Source organism: Arvicola amphibius, chromosome 15 (genome assembly GCF_903992535.2).
Source record: "Arvicola amphibius chromosome 15, mArvAmp1.2, whole genome shotgun sequence".
NCBI lineage: Eukaryota > Metazoa > Chordata > Mammalia > Rodentia > Cricetidae > Arvicola > Arvicola amphibius.
The window spans coordinates 17160376-17178195 of NC_052061.1; the positions used below are offsets into that span (position 1 = coordinate 17160376).

At 45.1% G+C, this 17820-nt stretch overlaps 2 protein-coding genes across 13 annotated transcripts in view; one reads left to right on the plus strand and one right to left on the minus strand.

Annotated features, from left to right (window-relative positions):
• Positions 1 to 3477: 3477 nt before the first annotated feature.
• On the minus strand, positions 3478 to 7156 carry LOC119801795 (RNA binding motif protein, X-linked-like-1). Its single transcript, XM_038312437.1, has 2 exons — positions 7047 to 7156; positions 3478 to 5017 (listed from the first exon to the last, which is right to left on the minus strand). The coding sequence occupies exon 2, from the start codon at positions 4917 to 4919 to the stop codon at positions 3753 to 3755; it is 1167 nt and encodes a 388-aa protein (XP_038168365.1). The 5' UTR covers positions 4920 to 5017; positions 7047 to 7156; the 3' UTR covers positions 3478 to 3752.
• Positions 6889 to 17820, plus strand: part of Slc10a7 (solute carrier family 10 member 7) — a 214165-nt gene continuing 203233 nt past the window's right edge. For 11 of the 12 annotated variants that reach the window (XM_038312438.2, XM_038312439.2, XM_038312440.2 and 8 more), the window contains exons 1-2: positions 7285 to 7920; positions 13808 to 13890. In XM_038312438.2, the coding sequence (XP_038168366.1) occupies positions 7821 to 7920; positions 13808 to 13890 (183 nt within the window). In that variant the 5' untranslated portion in view covers positions 7285 to 7820. The other variant, XM_038312442.2, reaches the window with a different exon arrangement.

A 17820-nucleotide genomic window follows, 5' to 3' on the forward strand; every position in this document is an offset into this window, starting at 1 on the left:
CTTTGGTTCTTTCACGCAAACTGTAGTGTTCTATACTCACCTGGGCACTTCCACCATGGCGGGCTTGTCCTGTGGTCAGAGTCTCTGCTATCAGCGTTGTTATGGACTGAGGATTTGTGAGCATTCGCTCTGACTGGTATCTCTAAATCACAGCTCCCCTGTGGTATTTAGATGACGGCCTTTGGGACATAAGTAGGTCACTAAAGGTAAAGGCACAGACATTTGGTTTTCTTCTGTGTTGTGTGAGAACGTAGCCAAGATGCTTACTCACAAAGTAGGAAGTGGCAGCAAGCTGAGCGGGAACTCAGCGTGTTAAGTGTGGCGCTTGTGAATCCCGAGTTCAAATCCTGAGTCCGATCACAGAGCAGTGTGGGTCGTCTGTCCCGATTCTGTCACAGAGCGGCCGTATGCCATCCCTCTTGTGGCGTGAGAAAAAAAAAAAAAAAAAAAAAAAAAAAAAAAAAAAAAAAAAAACAAAGTAGGAAGTGGAAGCCTCACCCAGATACCTGTACTTCTCCAGAGCTGGGAATGGCTATTGTTTAAGTCACTCAGTCTGTGATCCCTAAACTGATGGAGCTGGAGCTGGGAGTTACACCCTATCTTTTTATTATGGCCTTAGTATTGGTATTGCTTTTTTTTTATTTATTTTTTTTCCTGAGGCAGGGATTCCTCTGTGGCTTTGGAACCTGTCCTGGAACTAGCTCTTGTAGACCAGGCCTGCCTCTGCATCCCAAGTGCTTGGGATCCCAAGACCTGTGCCCCCACCGCCTGTTATTATTTTCCTGATGTTAGAATACTCAAAGAAAACTGAAGCGCATCTTGTTTTGCACCTTGTAAGCTCAGTATTTAGATTTAGTGTCTGCTACACAGCAGTAACTCAACAAATACTTGCTAAATACATGAATGTGTGGCCATTTACTACATGTAAGAAAGCACACATGCATGATGGCATTTAATCCCAGGCCTATGGGATAGAATCCCTATGACCACTTTATCAAATGTAAGTGTATCAAGTACAATGGCACAGGCCTTTTTTGGGGGGGGGGGGAGGCAATAACTGTTTATAGGTATCTTGTAAAGAAAATGAACTATATTCAAATAAATGAAATAGCCGGTGTAAGACATAAAGTTTAAGAAGTAGTCAGGCCTGGTGTTCTAGGCCTGTAATCCCAGTTACTAAGGAGGCTGAGGGCAGGATTCCAAGTTCAAGCACTGCCTGAGCCAATTAGTGAGGTGGTGCCTCAAAATTTAAAGAGGGGGAAACAAAAGAGGGCTAGGGATGTAGTACTGTTGGCTTTCTCCTCTGTGAAGCCACAGGTTTAACCCCCAGTACAAGCACATAAATAAAAAAAAGAGAGCTTACAACGGAGGTTTATTGGCAGCGGCGGCACATAATCCTCAAAGGCCAGCCTGGACTAACAGGGTAGCTTCAGTTAGGCAGAGAAACCCTGTCTCAAAATAAAACAACAAAAAACAAAACTATCAAATAGATATTTGCTAGTTCAATGTGTTTTCCCATAGCTAATCTGAGTGAAACCCCTCATGTGGCTGAAGCTTTTACTTGCCTATGTACAACTGTTTACATGCTCCAAATTCCTGGGGAAGGCTTGACTTGCTCAGCTTCCCAGTTACTGGTCTCCTGAAAGGAGGTGACAGGGGGTGACTTGAGTCCTCCTGTGTATAGTAGCAATTCTTGTACTAATCACCAAGTCCCAGGTTATTTTTCCTTGAATTATTTGTCTGGACTAGACTGCTTCTATACAAACATCTTCATGCTTTATGTTTAAAATCCTCCATTTTTTTCTGTAGTGTCTGTGGACAAAACCCAAACTCTAACAATAATGCAAGCAGTTTCTCACATTCTGCATCCTACCCAGCCCTCCACAAGACTCCCCCACCTGGGGCTCTGTCTTCTGAGTTTCACAAAGTCAAGCTCCTCCCAAGTTCTCCCACATACCTGTTCATCCTCCAGGTCTCAGCGATGCATCCTCCAGACAACTCTTAGTATCTCCTTCTTTCCACAAATCAAAGTGCTGGCATTTAGCTTCTCATTTGTCTGTGTGTATGCATGATTGTATGTGTCTGTATGTAGGACAGGGGTTGACACTGGGTGTCTTCCTTAACTGCTCTCTACTGATTTGGCTAGTTCAGCTAGCCAGTTTGCCCCAGGGATAGCTCCCTGTCCACCCCCCAAGCAATGGGATTAGAGGCAAACAGCCATACCTCTCACCCATTTACTTAGGGACTTGAACACCAATCCTCAGACTTGTGTAGCAGGCCTTTTCTCCATTGAGTCATCTTCCCAGCCTGCATTCAGTTTTTCTCATTAGATAAGCTCCCCAGAGGTCAGTTTTACTACTGAATGTTCAGCACCCAACCCATGCCTGGCATATGGTAGAGGTGCACTTTCTTCAGTAAAAATACTTGTGATAGCTTGTATTTGTCCTCTCAAACTGCATGAAAAGAAGCCCCAAATTCCTGCTGGTTAAGTGAGCTTCTGGGAGGGAACCAGTTAGCACTGACCCAGATGGCTAGAGCCTTTGACTTACAGGACTCCTTCATGTCAGGATACAGAACGAGGCAATGACCAGATGCTAGTACTATCTTCTTAGACTTCAGTCTTCAGAACCACAAGACTTTTTATGACCTCAAAGTTTTTGAAGCAGGGTCTCAAGTAGCTGAAGCGGGCCTTGAACTTCTGATTCTCCCACTCCAACCTCCCAAGTACTAGGGTTACAACATACTCAGTTCACATTCAATGTGCTGCTGGTAATTAAACCCAAGGTGTCATGTATGCTAGGTAAACATTCTACCAGCTGGGCTACATATCAGAGGTATTTTGTTATAAGGGACCAAAAGAATATTTACCAATATTTACAACCCATCTTGCCTTTCTGCTTTTGTGTCTGTTTTTGCCTGAAAGATGAGATAATGAGAGCAACAGAAAAGCCTAAGAATGGAGTGATGGTACACATCTAAAATCTAGCCCTGGGGAGATGTGGTAGGAGCACTGTTAGAAGGCAGCCTGAGCTAGAGTCAAATCCCATTCTCTCTCTTAGTCTCCACCGGAACCCATGCACACTTCATGCACAAGAACTCACACGCACATAAAAGGGACTTGGAGTGTGGTAGCACACCTTTAATCCCAGCATTCAGGAGGCAGAAGCATGGATAAATCCTGTGTCAAAAAAGGGGGGAGGGGGTCAAAGGCAAGGCTCTTGATGATTCCCAAATAAATGCCAAAAACCATAACCAGTCAGCTTTAAGCTTTCTTGTTTTTCAGACTTAAGTCAGAAGACACCCTAAGTACCTAAGAGTAGCACACCACCCTCTACTACCCGTTAGCTTGCCTGTATAGGCAGACTCAATTCTCCAGAGACCAAAGACTATCTAGATGGTCTCTCACAGATCTTAGAATTGCTCACCTCATTTACTGGGGAGGAGGAGAGGAGTGGAAAAAAAAATCAAGACAGGAAATTGCCTTTAGGGACACTTTTACTTGGAAAATTACAACACTAGTACAAGTCAAGTCTTACACATTTAACATTTGCTGTTGAAAGCAATTCATAATATCAAAATTAATCATGTTTTACTTTTATCCTCACAAGAACACAAAAATGATGAAGGGGAACTTAAAACAGAAAAATTTAAAAAGGTAACACAACTTTTCTTAGTAGTCCTTGGGTGGTTCCGACAGAAGACTTTCCATCTTTTGTTTTTTTGGAGACCTTGATCCAAAGTCTTGTTTGTTCCTAGTATCTGCTTCTGCCTCCCCCTCTATCAGATCGGCTTCCTCCACGGCCACCTCCTCTTGGTGCTCCACGGCTTGAACTGCTGTAGGAATCACGTGGAGGAGGGTACCCCCTTTCCATAGAAGGGGGAAGCCCCCTTTCTTGTCTGCCAACACGATCACGGCCACTTGAGTAGAGATCACTTCTGCTGCTTGAGTAACTGTCTCGACTTCCACCATAGCCATCACGTGAGCTGCTGTAATCATCATAGCGACTGCTTCCTCCATAAGATGGCGGCGGCCCTCGTGTAGGGGGTGCACTGCGCGAATTACCATAGCTCTCGTACGAATCTCTGTAGGAACCTCCACTTGGATGATCTGAATAGTCACGATCCCGACCGTATCCATCTCTATCACCGTAGCCTCTTGATGGGTAGTCGTCACGTGAACTGGAATGACTATAATCGCGGTATGTGTAATCTCTTGGTGGCGGTGCGTAATCTCGGGTGTCACGGGAGCTTGGATAATCTCTGCTTGAATAGCTGTCTTTTGTAGAATATCCATCATCTCTTGGGGACAAGTAAACATCTCTTCGAGACGGCAGGGGCTCCCTTCGTGGAGGGCCTCCATAGCTATCTCTTCCACGTGACACTGGGGCTCTTCCTCCCATTCCACTGCTGCTTCGAACTGGTCCTGAAGGCGTTGACCTTTTAGGAGGGGGTCCCCCGCTTCGTGGTGGTGGTCCTCTTTTTACTGGAAGTGGTCCCCTGGAAGAACTCATGTTAAAGTTCATGGAATAACCACCATCATCCATGTATCCTCCACGAGAAGGGGGTCCCCTAGTTCCTCCACTTCCTCCTCGAAGACCTCTGGGAGGGCCTCTGCTTCTTGGAGGTGGAGGTGGTCCACGCCTGCCACTTTCAAATGATGGCTTGGTAGCTTGCTCCACCTTGATGGCTTTTCCATCCAAGGACTTTCCATTCATATCTCTAGCTGCATCTTTAGCATCTGCTGGGCTTTCGAAGGTGACAAAAGCAAATCCTCTTGATTTGTTGGTTTCACGGTCTTTCATCAAAAGTATTTCCACTATTCGTCCATACTTGCCAAATACTGCTTCAAGGGCTTTCTCATTTGTTTCTGTATTGAGCCCACCAATGAAGAGCTTTCCTGGGCGATCTGCTTCAACCATCTTTCCTTCCAGCTGAGAGTTGGAGGGGACTATGAAGGTCTCAAGCTCCTAGAAGCTTGCTGAAGGGCCAAGTAGCTCACCGGTGACAGCTGCTGGGTCTCAGAAGAAAACAGAAAAGCCACTAGGACTACTGCACATGAGTACCTGTCAAGATTTTTGTATTAGTTTCCTCAGGCTGCTGTAACAATGCACTGTAAATGGCGGGAAGGGATTAAAAATATCGATCTTCTTATAGTTCAGGAAGTCATTGAGTATGAAGGTGAGGTTCCTACCAGAAGCCTGAACAAAAATCTGTACCATGCCTCTCCTAGCTTCTAGTGGTTGTCAGCAATTCTTAGGATGTCTTGCCTTACAAATCTCAAGCCAGTTTCTGCTTTCACCTTTACATAGTGCTTACATTCCACCTGCCTCTCAGCATACCTTCTTAAAAGGACAATAGTCATTAGATTTGGGACCTGCCTGAATCTAGTATAACCTCTTCTTAGGTACCTACAAACATCTCATTTCTAAAAGAAGTCAAACTCTGAGGTTCAGTAAGACATGCCTTTTACAGGGTACATTACTGAACAGTGAGCTTAATTTGGAGAAAGGATATATGCTCATATAATTTAAAGGAATCTGATCCATCATTTTGGATTACTGGGCAGGTTCTAACCCAAGGACAAGAGTCACTGTAATAGACATACAGAAAAAAAAGGTAATGTTGGCGATGGATGCAGAGTGAATGATGCAGCCACTAGAGACATATGCAGGGGGATATAATGCCAAACCAGGAGGGACTGGAGCATCACAACATTAAAGCAAGGAAGCCAGGGAATGCCAACTGCCAAAAGAAGCTGGAAAGGGCCCTTAGAACACATGGCCCTGACACCTCCACCTTAGACTCTGCAACAGGAAAATAAGAAATAATCTATTGTCTGTCTGGGTGCATGCAGTTTTTTTTTTTTTTTGTGGGGAGGGGGAGTATTTGTTATAGCAGCCCTAGCAAACTAATACAGTCCTTAACAATACAATTCTCAACGAAGTACCGTTAAAATATTCTTCTATGAATTACGACTTTGCTTTAAACAGATCAAAGTCTCTAGAATTTGTGAGCAGGCTTACTGAAGCCAGCACCATCTCTGTAATGGCCTTTTAATTTGAGGCAGATTTTTTTTTTCTGAACCGAGAAAATGACTAAAAAAATTGCTGTAAATTTTCCTTCTTAAACTCCACTTACCTTGTGCCTGCCTTCTAATAAGCTTTTTATCACATTTCATGTACTTCTTTTGCCTGGTAAATTGTTTAACGACTCCCTATTAAGTTCTTTTATCTTGAGATTAGCTTTTCTTCGTGCTGCCTGATGTATAATTACCCCACAGTGGGGGCTGTGCCACTGGGAACCGATAGCACAACTGCTTAAAGCAGTTTAGTTTTTGGATAGCGAGTCATGTCAGCAAGATAAAGTTAAATAGAGCAAATTGAAGCCGAGTCTCTTTCAAGCTTTGAATGCATCCAGAATGAAAGTCTGGTACAATTTCTTTCGAACGTTACGTTCCATAGTAAACTATTCAAGTAGCTGATACCAGGCTGCTTCAAAATGTCCCATAATACTTTGTTCCTTTCTTTCTTTGGGTGCATAAAGAGGAAGGGTAGATGCTCGGAAGACCATTCGTGAAAACTATGCCATAGGTCGCCAGAATGCAAAGCAAGAAACCGGACGGGGTGGGGGTGGGGGGGCGGACATCAGAACCTCCACCCTGGGTCTCGACCCTCACTGCTTTTGTTCTGCGTTCCCGGCCCCCTCAGTCGTCCTGTTGCTTTAGTGGTTCAGCTCCGGGGTCAGGCGAAGGCCCGCACCACGCGGCCTTCGGAATCGCCCGCCCACGCGCAGCACACGGGTGGGGAGGAGCCTGGGCCGCTCTCTCACCGCCCCCCCAGGGAAGATTTGCCCCATCCCGGCCGTCCTCCCCACTCCCGGGGCGGGTTTTGGCCGGGAAGGCGGTCGGGCTGAAAGGCCCGGGCAGGCCACCGACCTGGCGGGAAGGCCCGGCCCGCCTTCCCCGCCTTCCCGCCGCCGCCGCCGCTGCGGGAAGGCGGGGGGCCTGCCGTCCCGGAGGTCTGCTCGGCCACCGATTTTCAACCTACCCCCGGGGCTAACGCTTCCCCAACTAGGAAGCCGCTTTCCCGCGCCGGTCGCCACACGCGTCTGCCGCCGCCGCTCCCGCCGAGAACCAGAGGCCGCGAGTGGCTTCCCCTCCCCCCGCGCAACGTCAACGCGACGTCGGCCGTCGTCGTAATGCGCCGAGAATGAGCGCACCGGAACCTCCAGCGCCCGCGCGCGCAGCCGCAGCTACAGCGGAGCCAGGTACCCTCAGGCGCACGGCGCGGGTCCTCGGGCTCTGGGCGGAGCGAGAGAAGCTCTCTGCGAAGCATGCCCCAGGGCTCGGCAGGCCGTCAGTTTCCTGCGGCTACAGCACGAGGTGGCAGGGCCTCTGGGGCGCCATATCCCGCTTCCCCTCCGTGGGCCTCCCCAAGCTTGACCACAGATGCATGGCAGCGGGTCCTGCTAGTGCAGCCGGTGACTGGTCTCCCTTCCTCCTCTGTCTCCGGGTGCGCCCCCGTTCTACGTCCCCCGGATCCCGGATTCCTCCGCCTAGTGCGCGTCTATTCGGAGGCGCGTGGTAGTGATGGCGGCGCTCAGTGAGGCTTTCCTGTCACTGGATACTACTACTCCCAGCCCGCCTCGGAGCCGCCCGAGCCACCCCTCCGGTCTTTAGTTTATGAGTGGCAATTTGACTTGCTCTGCTGCATGTCTGGAGGCACCGAGGAAAGCGTGGAGACGCCCCGGGGACTCGGGAATCGCAGCTTGGAAAGCAAGCCAGCCAAACAAATAAACAAAACCCACCCACCCTAACGAATATGAGGCTGCTGGAGAGGGCGAGGAAAGAATGGTTCATGGTCGGCATAGTGGTGGCGATCGGCGCCGCTAAGCTGGAGCCGTCGGTCGGAGTGAACGGGGGTAAGTGCCGCACCTCTACCCGCTGCGCCGCGGCGGCTCCCGCTTCACAACTCCTCGGCGAGTCTGCGGGAGGAGCGGCCGCCCTGGTGCGGTGGGACCGCTGCCCTTCTCCGTCCCGACCGTCACAACTACGCCGTGCCTAAGCAGGTGGTTCTCATTTGCCAGCCCCGAAGGGGACCTGGGATGGGGCAGAGGAGTTGGAGTACTGGTTGCCTTTTCTGCGGGCAGTCAATGACTTCTGCTCTGTGCCGGAGTGAGGCTGCAGAAAATGAAACTTACACCTCATGCTTGCAGAGTAGCATCCCATCCCAAGGGACTTTAGGGTGCCAGGAGTCCTTATCTGTCCTGGAGTGCACCTCATTATCAAGTCTATTTCCGACTCCTCCCTTTATGCACCTTTTTTTAAAAAAAAAAAAAAGAGGAGAGAGAGAGAGAAAAAAAAAATAAAGGGGGTGGGAAAGAAAGGACACTCTTTCCCCAAACTTCGATTTTCTGGTTCATATGATGGGGAGCGGTCGTGCCTTAGTTGCTGACGCTCCCAAACTCCCAAGCTGACTGACACGTTGCACTCCACAGGGCACTACTTCCGTGTGCTGCTGGGATTCAGTTGCTACTGCAGAGGTTAACAGATACAGACTGTGTTAAGCTATGCGCACTGTATGTTTTGACAAGGAAGTGTGGATGGGTTAAAACCCCACTCAAATCCCGAATACAATGACCAGCTTTGTATTGTGGTCTGTGGACACTGGTGGGGACAGGGCAAGTGTCATTGGCCTTTTTACCCTCTCCCCCACTTTCAGACAGCCTTGTCCTGCTCTTCATACACATTAATTGAATTTCTTCAATTCATTTCTGTTTTTTGACCTTGTGTGTTAGATCCCAAGTTTGTTGACGGATAGAATACATAAGTCATGTAGTGGGTTCAAGTAAGGACGGGAGAGAACACACATAATCATTTTCAAGTAGAAGGTGCCCATGTGGGTATTTGAAATTGTACCTTCTTGTTGTTAAAACCTTCCGGAAATTAATGCATGGTGTCTCAGAATAGTAAGTGGTTCCTTCTTCTCCCACCCTAGTTTCTCCATTTAGAAGTAACTTCTGGATCGTTTGAATGTAATTACTTAACACAGCGATTGTGGATAGGAAAGCTCTTGATTATTTCATTTTTCTTCCTTTTAAGTTTACATGCTTTAAAATTTAAATGCAACATATAGAATACGTAGTTGTGACCACAATACCATTATTTATTCTTCTGAAGCCACCAGTCAGGGGGAAACTCAACTTCTGTTGAGTTAGTTTTGACACACCCTTTCTGTGAGCTCTTGGGAAACTGAAGTCTGGGGTTTTGAATTCTGTCCAATGAAGAACCCCTTGTCTTTGGAGTTGTGGAAAGTGCAGTTCTAGAGTCTTGGAAGTGACCCACAGTGCACATTGTACTGGTTACCGTGCTGGAGGCTACATGTCTTTATTTGCTCAATATTATATGAGAGGCCTTTCCTGGTGATGTGTGTCCGGCAACTCTTCAGGTGCTGGGCTTGCCACGTGTCTTTTACCTTGAATTTTCTGAATACTCTGTGGGCAGGATGGTTGGATCAGTTCTCTGGGGCTTCTTGATCTGGCAGATACAAGATGGATTCTGTGATCTTGTTTGTACTGTTATACTGCTTAGTGAACTTTTGTACATTATCGTGTCTTAAAATATGTTCAGTTTTTCAACAATCCTTATGTTATTTTTTTCAGCAATCATAAAGTAGAAGCAGAATATTCTCAGCTCTAAGTAACATATTTTAAACCATCATGCCACTTTATTTTTTGATTGGAATATTGGGGAGTGAACCCAGGACCTTGGCACATACTTGTTAAACTCATGCTGTACCCTGAACCACATCCTTAGGTCTGTGTTGTGTGTGTTTCTCCCCACCACGCCAGCCTGGTAACATGTCAGAGCTTAGTTAGGGGAGAATGGAGACTGGGCTTCTCCTTTATCATAACAATGGCAAAAATCTATAATAATGGATAAAAAAATCACTGTAAAGAGAAGGCCTTGTAGAATAAAGACATTTTCTACTCTCTGGCTTTTAGTCCAGATGAACAGGACAGAATCAGCTAGATATTAAACACCATGCGTTTCTTCTAGGACCTTTCTGTGTAAAAACTACTTGTCTTAAGAAGAGCCAAGCACTTGGGATTTTCTGTTTGGTTGTTAGGTTGAGAGCTTTAATTCTTTGTGACCGTTTCAGATGATGGTCTTACCTATAAAGCATCAAGCATCAAAAACAAAAATAGCATCGAGCAACACTTTCGCTGCACCCCTCACCAACAAGAATTAAAGAGCAAGGGCAGATGTGTCATGAGAAATATTTCTCTCATAATCTTTTTTTTTTTCTTTTTTGTTTTTTTGAGACAGGCTATTTTGGTTTTGTTTTATTTTACTGGTGCTGTGTGTTGAGCCAACCTTGTGCTGAGACTCATTATATCCTGAGCTACTTGACCCCCCCTTCCCTGCCCCTCCTTTTTTTTCTTTCAGTTTTTGCTTTTTAAATTAGTTACATTTCCTTAAAAATATAGAAGTAACTGGGCGTGGTGGTACACGCCTTTAATTCCAGTGCTTGGGCGGATCTCTGTGAGTTCAAGGCCAGCCTGGTCTACAAAGTGAGTTCCAGGACAGCCAGAGCTACACAGAGAAACCTTCAAAACCACTCCCCCCCCCCCCCCCCCCAAATAAAAAACAGAACAAGGTTGAAAATAAGAGGCTGTTGGAGACATGATTCTGTAGATCCGGGGCACTGCTAATGTGTTCCAGTATGGCCCAGAGAAATATGAGCTCATGGGGTTTAGCACTGTGGTCCTCATTTTGTTAAAAGCTAGGTGTGCTTCTGTGGAATTACATAGGGAAACTGTCCTTTCTACCTATGCCTTCAGTTATTCGCAAGCCGTAAATCCTGGGGGAGGGGGGGGGACTCATTTGTTTTTCCATTAGAAAAACAGAAATCAGCTGGAGGTAGGTAGATCTGTGTGAGTTCGAGGACAGCTGGAGATAAACAGAGAAACCCTGTCTCGAAAAACAAGAACAAATTTTAAAAAAAGAAAACCAAATATGTTGAAGTATTTTATCTACAAATATTAAGAATATTTTTTATTTTCTCACAGGGACCCTTCTTCCATCTTCTAGGACCGAAAGCATATGCCCAAACCTTGCAATCTTAGGATATTTTAGATGATACTTGGGGTGAGATGGGCGTAGATGAGGAATGGCTTCTGTGGAATGTCACCTTTACCAAGAGTTTCTTTTTTCTTCCCTTAAAAGACTGGAAGAGGCAAGCAGGGTGGCGCACCCTATTAATTCCATTGTTTGGGAGGCCAAGACCAGTCTGGTCTAGATAGTGAGTTCCAGGATAGCCTGGGCTCTATAGAGAGACCTTGTTTCGCAAAACAAATAGCAACAACAAAATAAAAAGATTGGATTTTCTAACTCAAAGTTGCTTCATTTTCTTAGTAGCCCATTTTTCTTTTGATTGTGTGAGTTCCTTCCGTTTTTGGTGACTAATATTATTTGAATTGTGTAAAACTCCAACTAATTGAGCATGGAAAAGGGACAAATTTATATCCTAGTTTCAACTCATTCCTCTGTTTAAGAATTTTCATTTCTGCCGGGCGGTGGTGGCGCACGCCTTTAATCCCAGCACTCGGGAGGCAGAGGCAGGCGGATCTCTGTGAGTTCGAGACCAGCCTGGTCTACAAGAGCTAGTTCCAGGACAGGCTCCAAAGCTACAGAGAAACCCTGTCTCGGGAAAAAAAAAAAAAAAAAAAAAAAACCCAAAAAAAAAAAAAAGAATTTTCATTTCTGTCCCGGGTGACCTCTCGTCCTGCAGAGTTCCCTATTTGGGACCACCTGTTAGCCTTACAGTTGTGTGTGTCAAGAATAAGCTGGGTGGTGGTGGCGCACGCCTTTGATCCCAGTACTCGGAAGGCAGAGGCAGGCGGATCTCTGTGAGTTCCAGGAGCCTTGGGTCTCCCTAATCCCCTTCTCCCTGACAGGTATGTAGTAAGTAGCCCTGGAATAGCTCCACTCCATTTCTTGATTACAGTTATTTAGATGTGTCTCTAGTATAACAAAAGTCTGTGTGGCTTGTCTCTGGAATTTGGAACATTGGGAGTTCGGGATTAGCCCACTGAACTGAACGCCACATGTTACCTGTATACAGATGTCTTTGGACCTGGCTTTAGTTTTTTTGTGTAACCATCTCATTGGTTCTCTCTGACCCTTCCTCTCTAGAAATTCTGGAGGCGCCACTCTGGACTGACAAAAAGTGAGGGAGTGGGGGTGGGGAGTAAAAAAAGCTTGAGTTTAAAATTCAGATAGTTAAGATTTTTGGGAGCAGTATACTTTTAAATTAAATTTAAAAATTTTAAATTTTCTTGCCTTTAAATTCTGCTTCTTAACGGACCTCTATGGTTGTTGAAGTATGTACCTGTATGGAATGGAGACAGATACTCTCACAGTTTGGAAGGCAGTATGCCTCTTTTTAAAGGTTTGTGCTGCCGGTGGAAGGCCTCTCATGCTTGCCCCTTTGTGCTCTGCTTTCTCAGTCTCAGCCACAGGCTTTGTATTAATGCCAGGCATATGAAATAGTTTATTACATTGTTTGAGGGAATTTTTGTTTATTTTTTTATTTTATTTAATTCTTTTATTTTTATGCTGTCCTACAATTATCTAAGATATATCTTAACAAGTGTTTGTTGAACAACTTGAATTAATAGTGACTTCTTTCAGTTTGATCATCCATCCACCTATATTCCCAAAATATCAGTAGATATGGTAGAGGATTTTGGAGACTCTATGATTGTGATCATGTCATTTGACTTGAAGCAAACCCAGTCTAGCAGCAAATTGCCCAAGAAATACATCAGAATGACAGAAATTTATTCTCTCAGTTCTCTAGGCTCTGGGGAAATCCTCTTTCTTGCTTCTTTTAGCTAGTGTTCACAAGGACCTTCGGCTTCCTTGACGTGTGGTGTCGTAACTCCAACCATTGCCGAGTCTTTACTGTGTGTCTACATACAATCATGCCTCTCAGAATGCCAGTCACTGGGGCTACCTGCCAGTGCTTGCCTGGCATGTGAGGGACCCGGAGTTCATCCCTGTACTGCAAGCACACAAGCAGACAGGCAAACATAGGTAGCTGTTGGATAACTACCCACTTGTAGTAAAGCCTCATCTAAACCTAACTTCCTCTACTATAGTCCTATTTCCAAATATGGTCCCACTCACAGATACATTGATATAGAAACAGTGTAGATATGCCTTTTAGGAACACAAGTACAGGGGAACCAAATAGTATATGCCCCAGCTTCTCCACCTGGGCACTGTTAACATTTTAGACATGATAATATCACTGGAGACGCCTCATGTGGGGAATGGGAAAAGTTTCTGTACCCCGATGAGCCTCTTTACCAATGTAGCAATCCAAATCAGACCAAATCAAACTGAATTAGAAATGCAGGTTTAATGGATAAAACACTCCTGGATGATTTTCCAGTATCCAGAGAGGAGACAGGAAAGGAAGACAGGCAAACCACGTGTCTGTTTCGGGGGAGGGGGGCAGTTTAAGTGCTCTGTGGGAGTAGTCTTGAGTATCTCTGGAGGAGGGGGTCATCATTTGGTGGACTTTGTGAGATACAGCAGGGTTTGGAGAGAGATGGGGAAGGGGGCTTGGGGTGGAGCTTCCACCCAAACATCCCAGACTTTGTGGTACATGGATGCCAGCAGCTTGGGTGAAGCTTCCAGCAGAACAGGTCCAACACTGATGTTGAAAGTCGTCTTCTTTCAAACCAACCGACTTGCTGCACATGCTCTCCTAACAGTGACCCGTTGCTCTCTTTGCAGGACCACTGAAGCCAGAGATAACTGTGTCCTACATTGCTGTCGCTACGATCTTCTTTAACAGTGGACTGTCGTTAAAAACAGAGGTACTGTCACCTTGTGGGCACACGGAGAGAAGTGCAGAGACGTTCACTTGTCCCGAGTTCTGAAGTCTTGGGCCTTTGTGAAGCTGTTTGCCGTCGGAGGCTTCACTGTGACAGAGAGTGACTTGGACAGCAGCGGGACTAGCTTACTGCATCTGTATAGGGCCTTCAGAGTTGAGCATTCAGGCCCTAGAGGTGGGATTACATGGAGTTTTTTGTTGTATTTATTTAATTTTTTTTTTCTTGAGAAAGGATTTCTTTGTAACAGCCCTGGCTGTCCTGGAACTCACTTTGTAGACCAGGCTGGCTTCGAATTCATGGATTTTTTTTTTTTTTAAAGTGTTTTGAGACAAGGTTTCTCTGTGTAACAGCTCTAGCTGCCCTGGAACTTGCTTTGTATACTAAGCTGGACTCAGACTCATAGAATTCTGCCTGGCCCTGCCTCCCAAGTACTGGGGTTAAAGGCATGTACCACCTTCTGGCTTGGTGACCATTCGTTTAATGAAGACATTGGTATGAAAAATATCCTTATGAAGAGATGTAATTAAGGAAGCAGAAAGTAAGACTGTAATACTATATCTCACCTGCTACAGAAGAAAGATGTGTGGTAATACCAGTAATTAGAAATGTATTTTTAAGCCAGGTGTAGTGGCACATGCCTCTGGTTCTGCTGTCTTAGTCACTGTTCTGTTACTGTGAAGAGACTCTGTGACCAAGGCAACTCCTAACCGAAAGCATTTAATTGGGGTTTTGCTTGCGGTTTCCTAGGCTGAGGCCATTATCATGGCGGGAGCAGGGCAGCAGGCAGACAGGCGTGCTGGAGCAGTAGCTCTATCACAGCAATAGAAAGCAAACTCAGACAGACTGAAGTCAGTTACCTCCTTCTTAGGTCACCCTGTTAACAACATGGAGGACCGATTTTGTTAAGTTTTTTCATTCAGTAGTTATTAGGCTGCTATAAATCTCATTGGGGTATTTTGATATATACAGTGTTAGTGTGTAGTGTTTATAACTGATGAATTACATTCCAGCAATTCTAAATATCCTCATTGATGGATTGACTTTCTGAAAATAACAGATGCAGGATTGCTTTTCTGTTCTGCTAACTATAGGCCCGCTAGAGATGTTATTGATTCGAGGTCACCGTTGTTAGAGGGAGTTGGCTTTCTCTTTGAACACCTGGGTTCTACAGTTGGTTTTAAATGTGGGCACGTGATACAGAATGGTGTTTGCCATGATGAGGTGCAGGTCAGATATGACTTGAGGTCTTCCTGCTGGCCTTGGCTAAGCTTTGTGGAGCAGCTGCATTACCCAAGTCCTCTGCTTGGGACATGGCTCTAACTGCGTCCCCTGGTATCTATTTAATGGCGACAGCTGTTATTTATGCCATGGGATATCTGGCAAGAGACTTCATGTCTCTTACTCCTTAGCTTCTTATTTAATGCTGTTCTGTAAAGCAGCCAACTTCGTGGGCTGTAAGAGTTGATGAAGGCAGAGTGTCACGGCTACCAGCATTTCTCCAAGGACCAACTCTGTCAGCACCTAGGAAGCCTTCAGAGTTACCCAGCTAATTTGGATGTAATGATGGATGGCTTTGATCCTGTATTTTATTGTGGTATATGAGTGGCCATCAAAGCCATTCCCTCCATCAAAGACCCTTTTCAAACCAGTACAACAGTCAGTCATTTTCAAAAGCCATTTAACTTAGATTACATCAGGGAATAATGCTAGGCCATCTCTAAGGCTGCTGTTTCAGGGTCAGGATCAGTGGAAAGTAACAGTTTTGTAATTTATTTTTTACTTAATAATCCTAAATTAATTTTAACTGGATCTATGATTTTTATGATTATTATTTTCTATCTTATTTTGTCCTAGAATAGTGCATTTTTGTTCATTGGAGATAGTAAATTATTGACTTGAGTTTATTTGAAAGCATTTTAGTTTGCTCTACTCAGCTTTGATCTATAGTGTGTGGCTTTTTTTTTGTGTGTGTGTGTTTTGAGACAGCGTTTCTCTGTAGCTTTGGTGTGTCCTGGAACTAGCTCTTATAGAGCAGGCTGGCCTCAAACTCACAAAGATCCACCTGCTTCTGCCTCCCAAGTGCTGGGATTAAAGGCATGTGCCACCGTGCACGGATGGTGTCAGATTTCTTAAGGATGTAACTTTGAAGATTGTAATTCACTTTACGAAGTGTTGTTTTCTTTTGGGTCCATCAAAGAACCTAGTGTGGTTCTTTCTAGTGGGCCTGATGGTCCCAGATTATCAGAACATTCCATACTTTTAGAGACATCTTGGGGGGCTGGAGATATGGCTCAGTGGTTAAAAGCACTGGTTGCTCTTCCAAAGGTCCTGAGTTCAATTCCCAGCAACCACATGGTGGCTCACAACCATCTGTAATGAGGTCTGGTGCCCTCTTCTGGCCTTCAGGCATACATGCAGACAGAATATTGTATATATAATAAAAATAAATATTTTAGAGACATCTTGGACCAAAGAGGAATTGATGTGTCTCCTCATGGGGAGACAGAGGTGGGCGCTAATGGGAGAGCAGATGAGTCTGCGCTAGCCTGCTGTTACAGATGAGCAGGTAGCTGTGGCTCTGAGGCTGAGGGTCTGTTGCACATTTTGAAATGTGCACTTTAAAATTGGTGAGTGTGTGATTGCTTGCAACCCTTTGTCTTAGGGGCAATTCCTGATGTATATTGCGGGGTGTATGTGTGTATGCTTATGGAAGTCAGGACAGCTTTGGAAATTGATTCTGTCCTTCCACCATGATCCTAGGGATCAAATCCAGAACACCAGGCATGCACAGCAAATATCTTTACCTGGTGAGCCATCTCCCTGGCCCTTGCTTATTTTTTTTCTGTTGTTTGTTTGATTTTGTTGTCTGACTTTTTTAAAAAGGCTATGCCTTTTCTACCATTTTTTCTTTTTATTCGTTTGTTTGTTTATTTATTTATTTATTTATTTATTTATTTATTTATTTATTTTGGTTTTTCGAGACAGGGTTTCCCTGTAGTTTCTAGAGCCTGTCCTGGAGCTAGCTCTTGTAGACCAGGCTGGCCTCGAACTCAGAGATCCGCCTGCCTCTGCCTCCCGAGTGCTGGGATTAAAGGCGTGCGCCACCACCGCCGGCCTTGTTTATTTATTTTTTAAAGATTTATTTATTTATTATGTACACAGTGTTCTCTGTCTGCATGTTTACCTGCAGGGTAGAAGAGGGCACCAGATCTCATGGATGATTGTGAGCCACCATGTGGTTGCTGGGAATTGAACTCAGGTCCTCTGGAAGAACAGCCAGTGCTCTTAACCGCTGAGCCATCTCTCCAGCCCTTGTTTATTTTTTGAGGCAGGGTCCCACTATGTAGTTCTGGCTAGTCTGGAACTCACTATGTCTATCAGGGTGGCTTCAAACTCACAGAGATCGTCCTGTTTCTGCCTTCTAAGTATTTAATTCCCTCTAAGGTATTAAAAGTGTGTGCCATCACATCTGATCCTACTGTTTCCTAAATGTGTTGGATTTCAGCAGAATAACCATATAAAGCAAATATAGATGCATATGTTTCTAAATATATATATCTATCTATATCTATATATCTTTATCTCTCTCTCTCTCTCTCTATCTATCTATCTATCGGTTTTTTTGAGATAGGGTTTCTTTGTAGCATTGGAGCCTGTCCTGGAACTAGCTCTTGTAGACCAGGCTGTCCTCGAACTCACAGAGATCCGCCTGCCTCTGCCTCCAGAGAACTGGAATTAAAGGTATATGCCACCACTGCCCAGTTTAAGGTAATTTTTTAATGTAGGTAAACGTGTTTTATTTATACCATGAACAGTCTTTGAATTTCTACCACTCTAATGCTGGTTGGCTTTTACTGTACTGTGCAGAAATGTACAGATCTGAATTCTTGCAGCATATTATGCATTCACAGG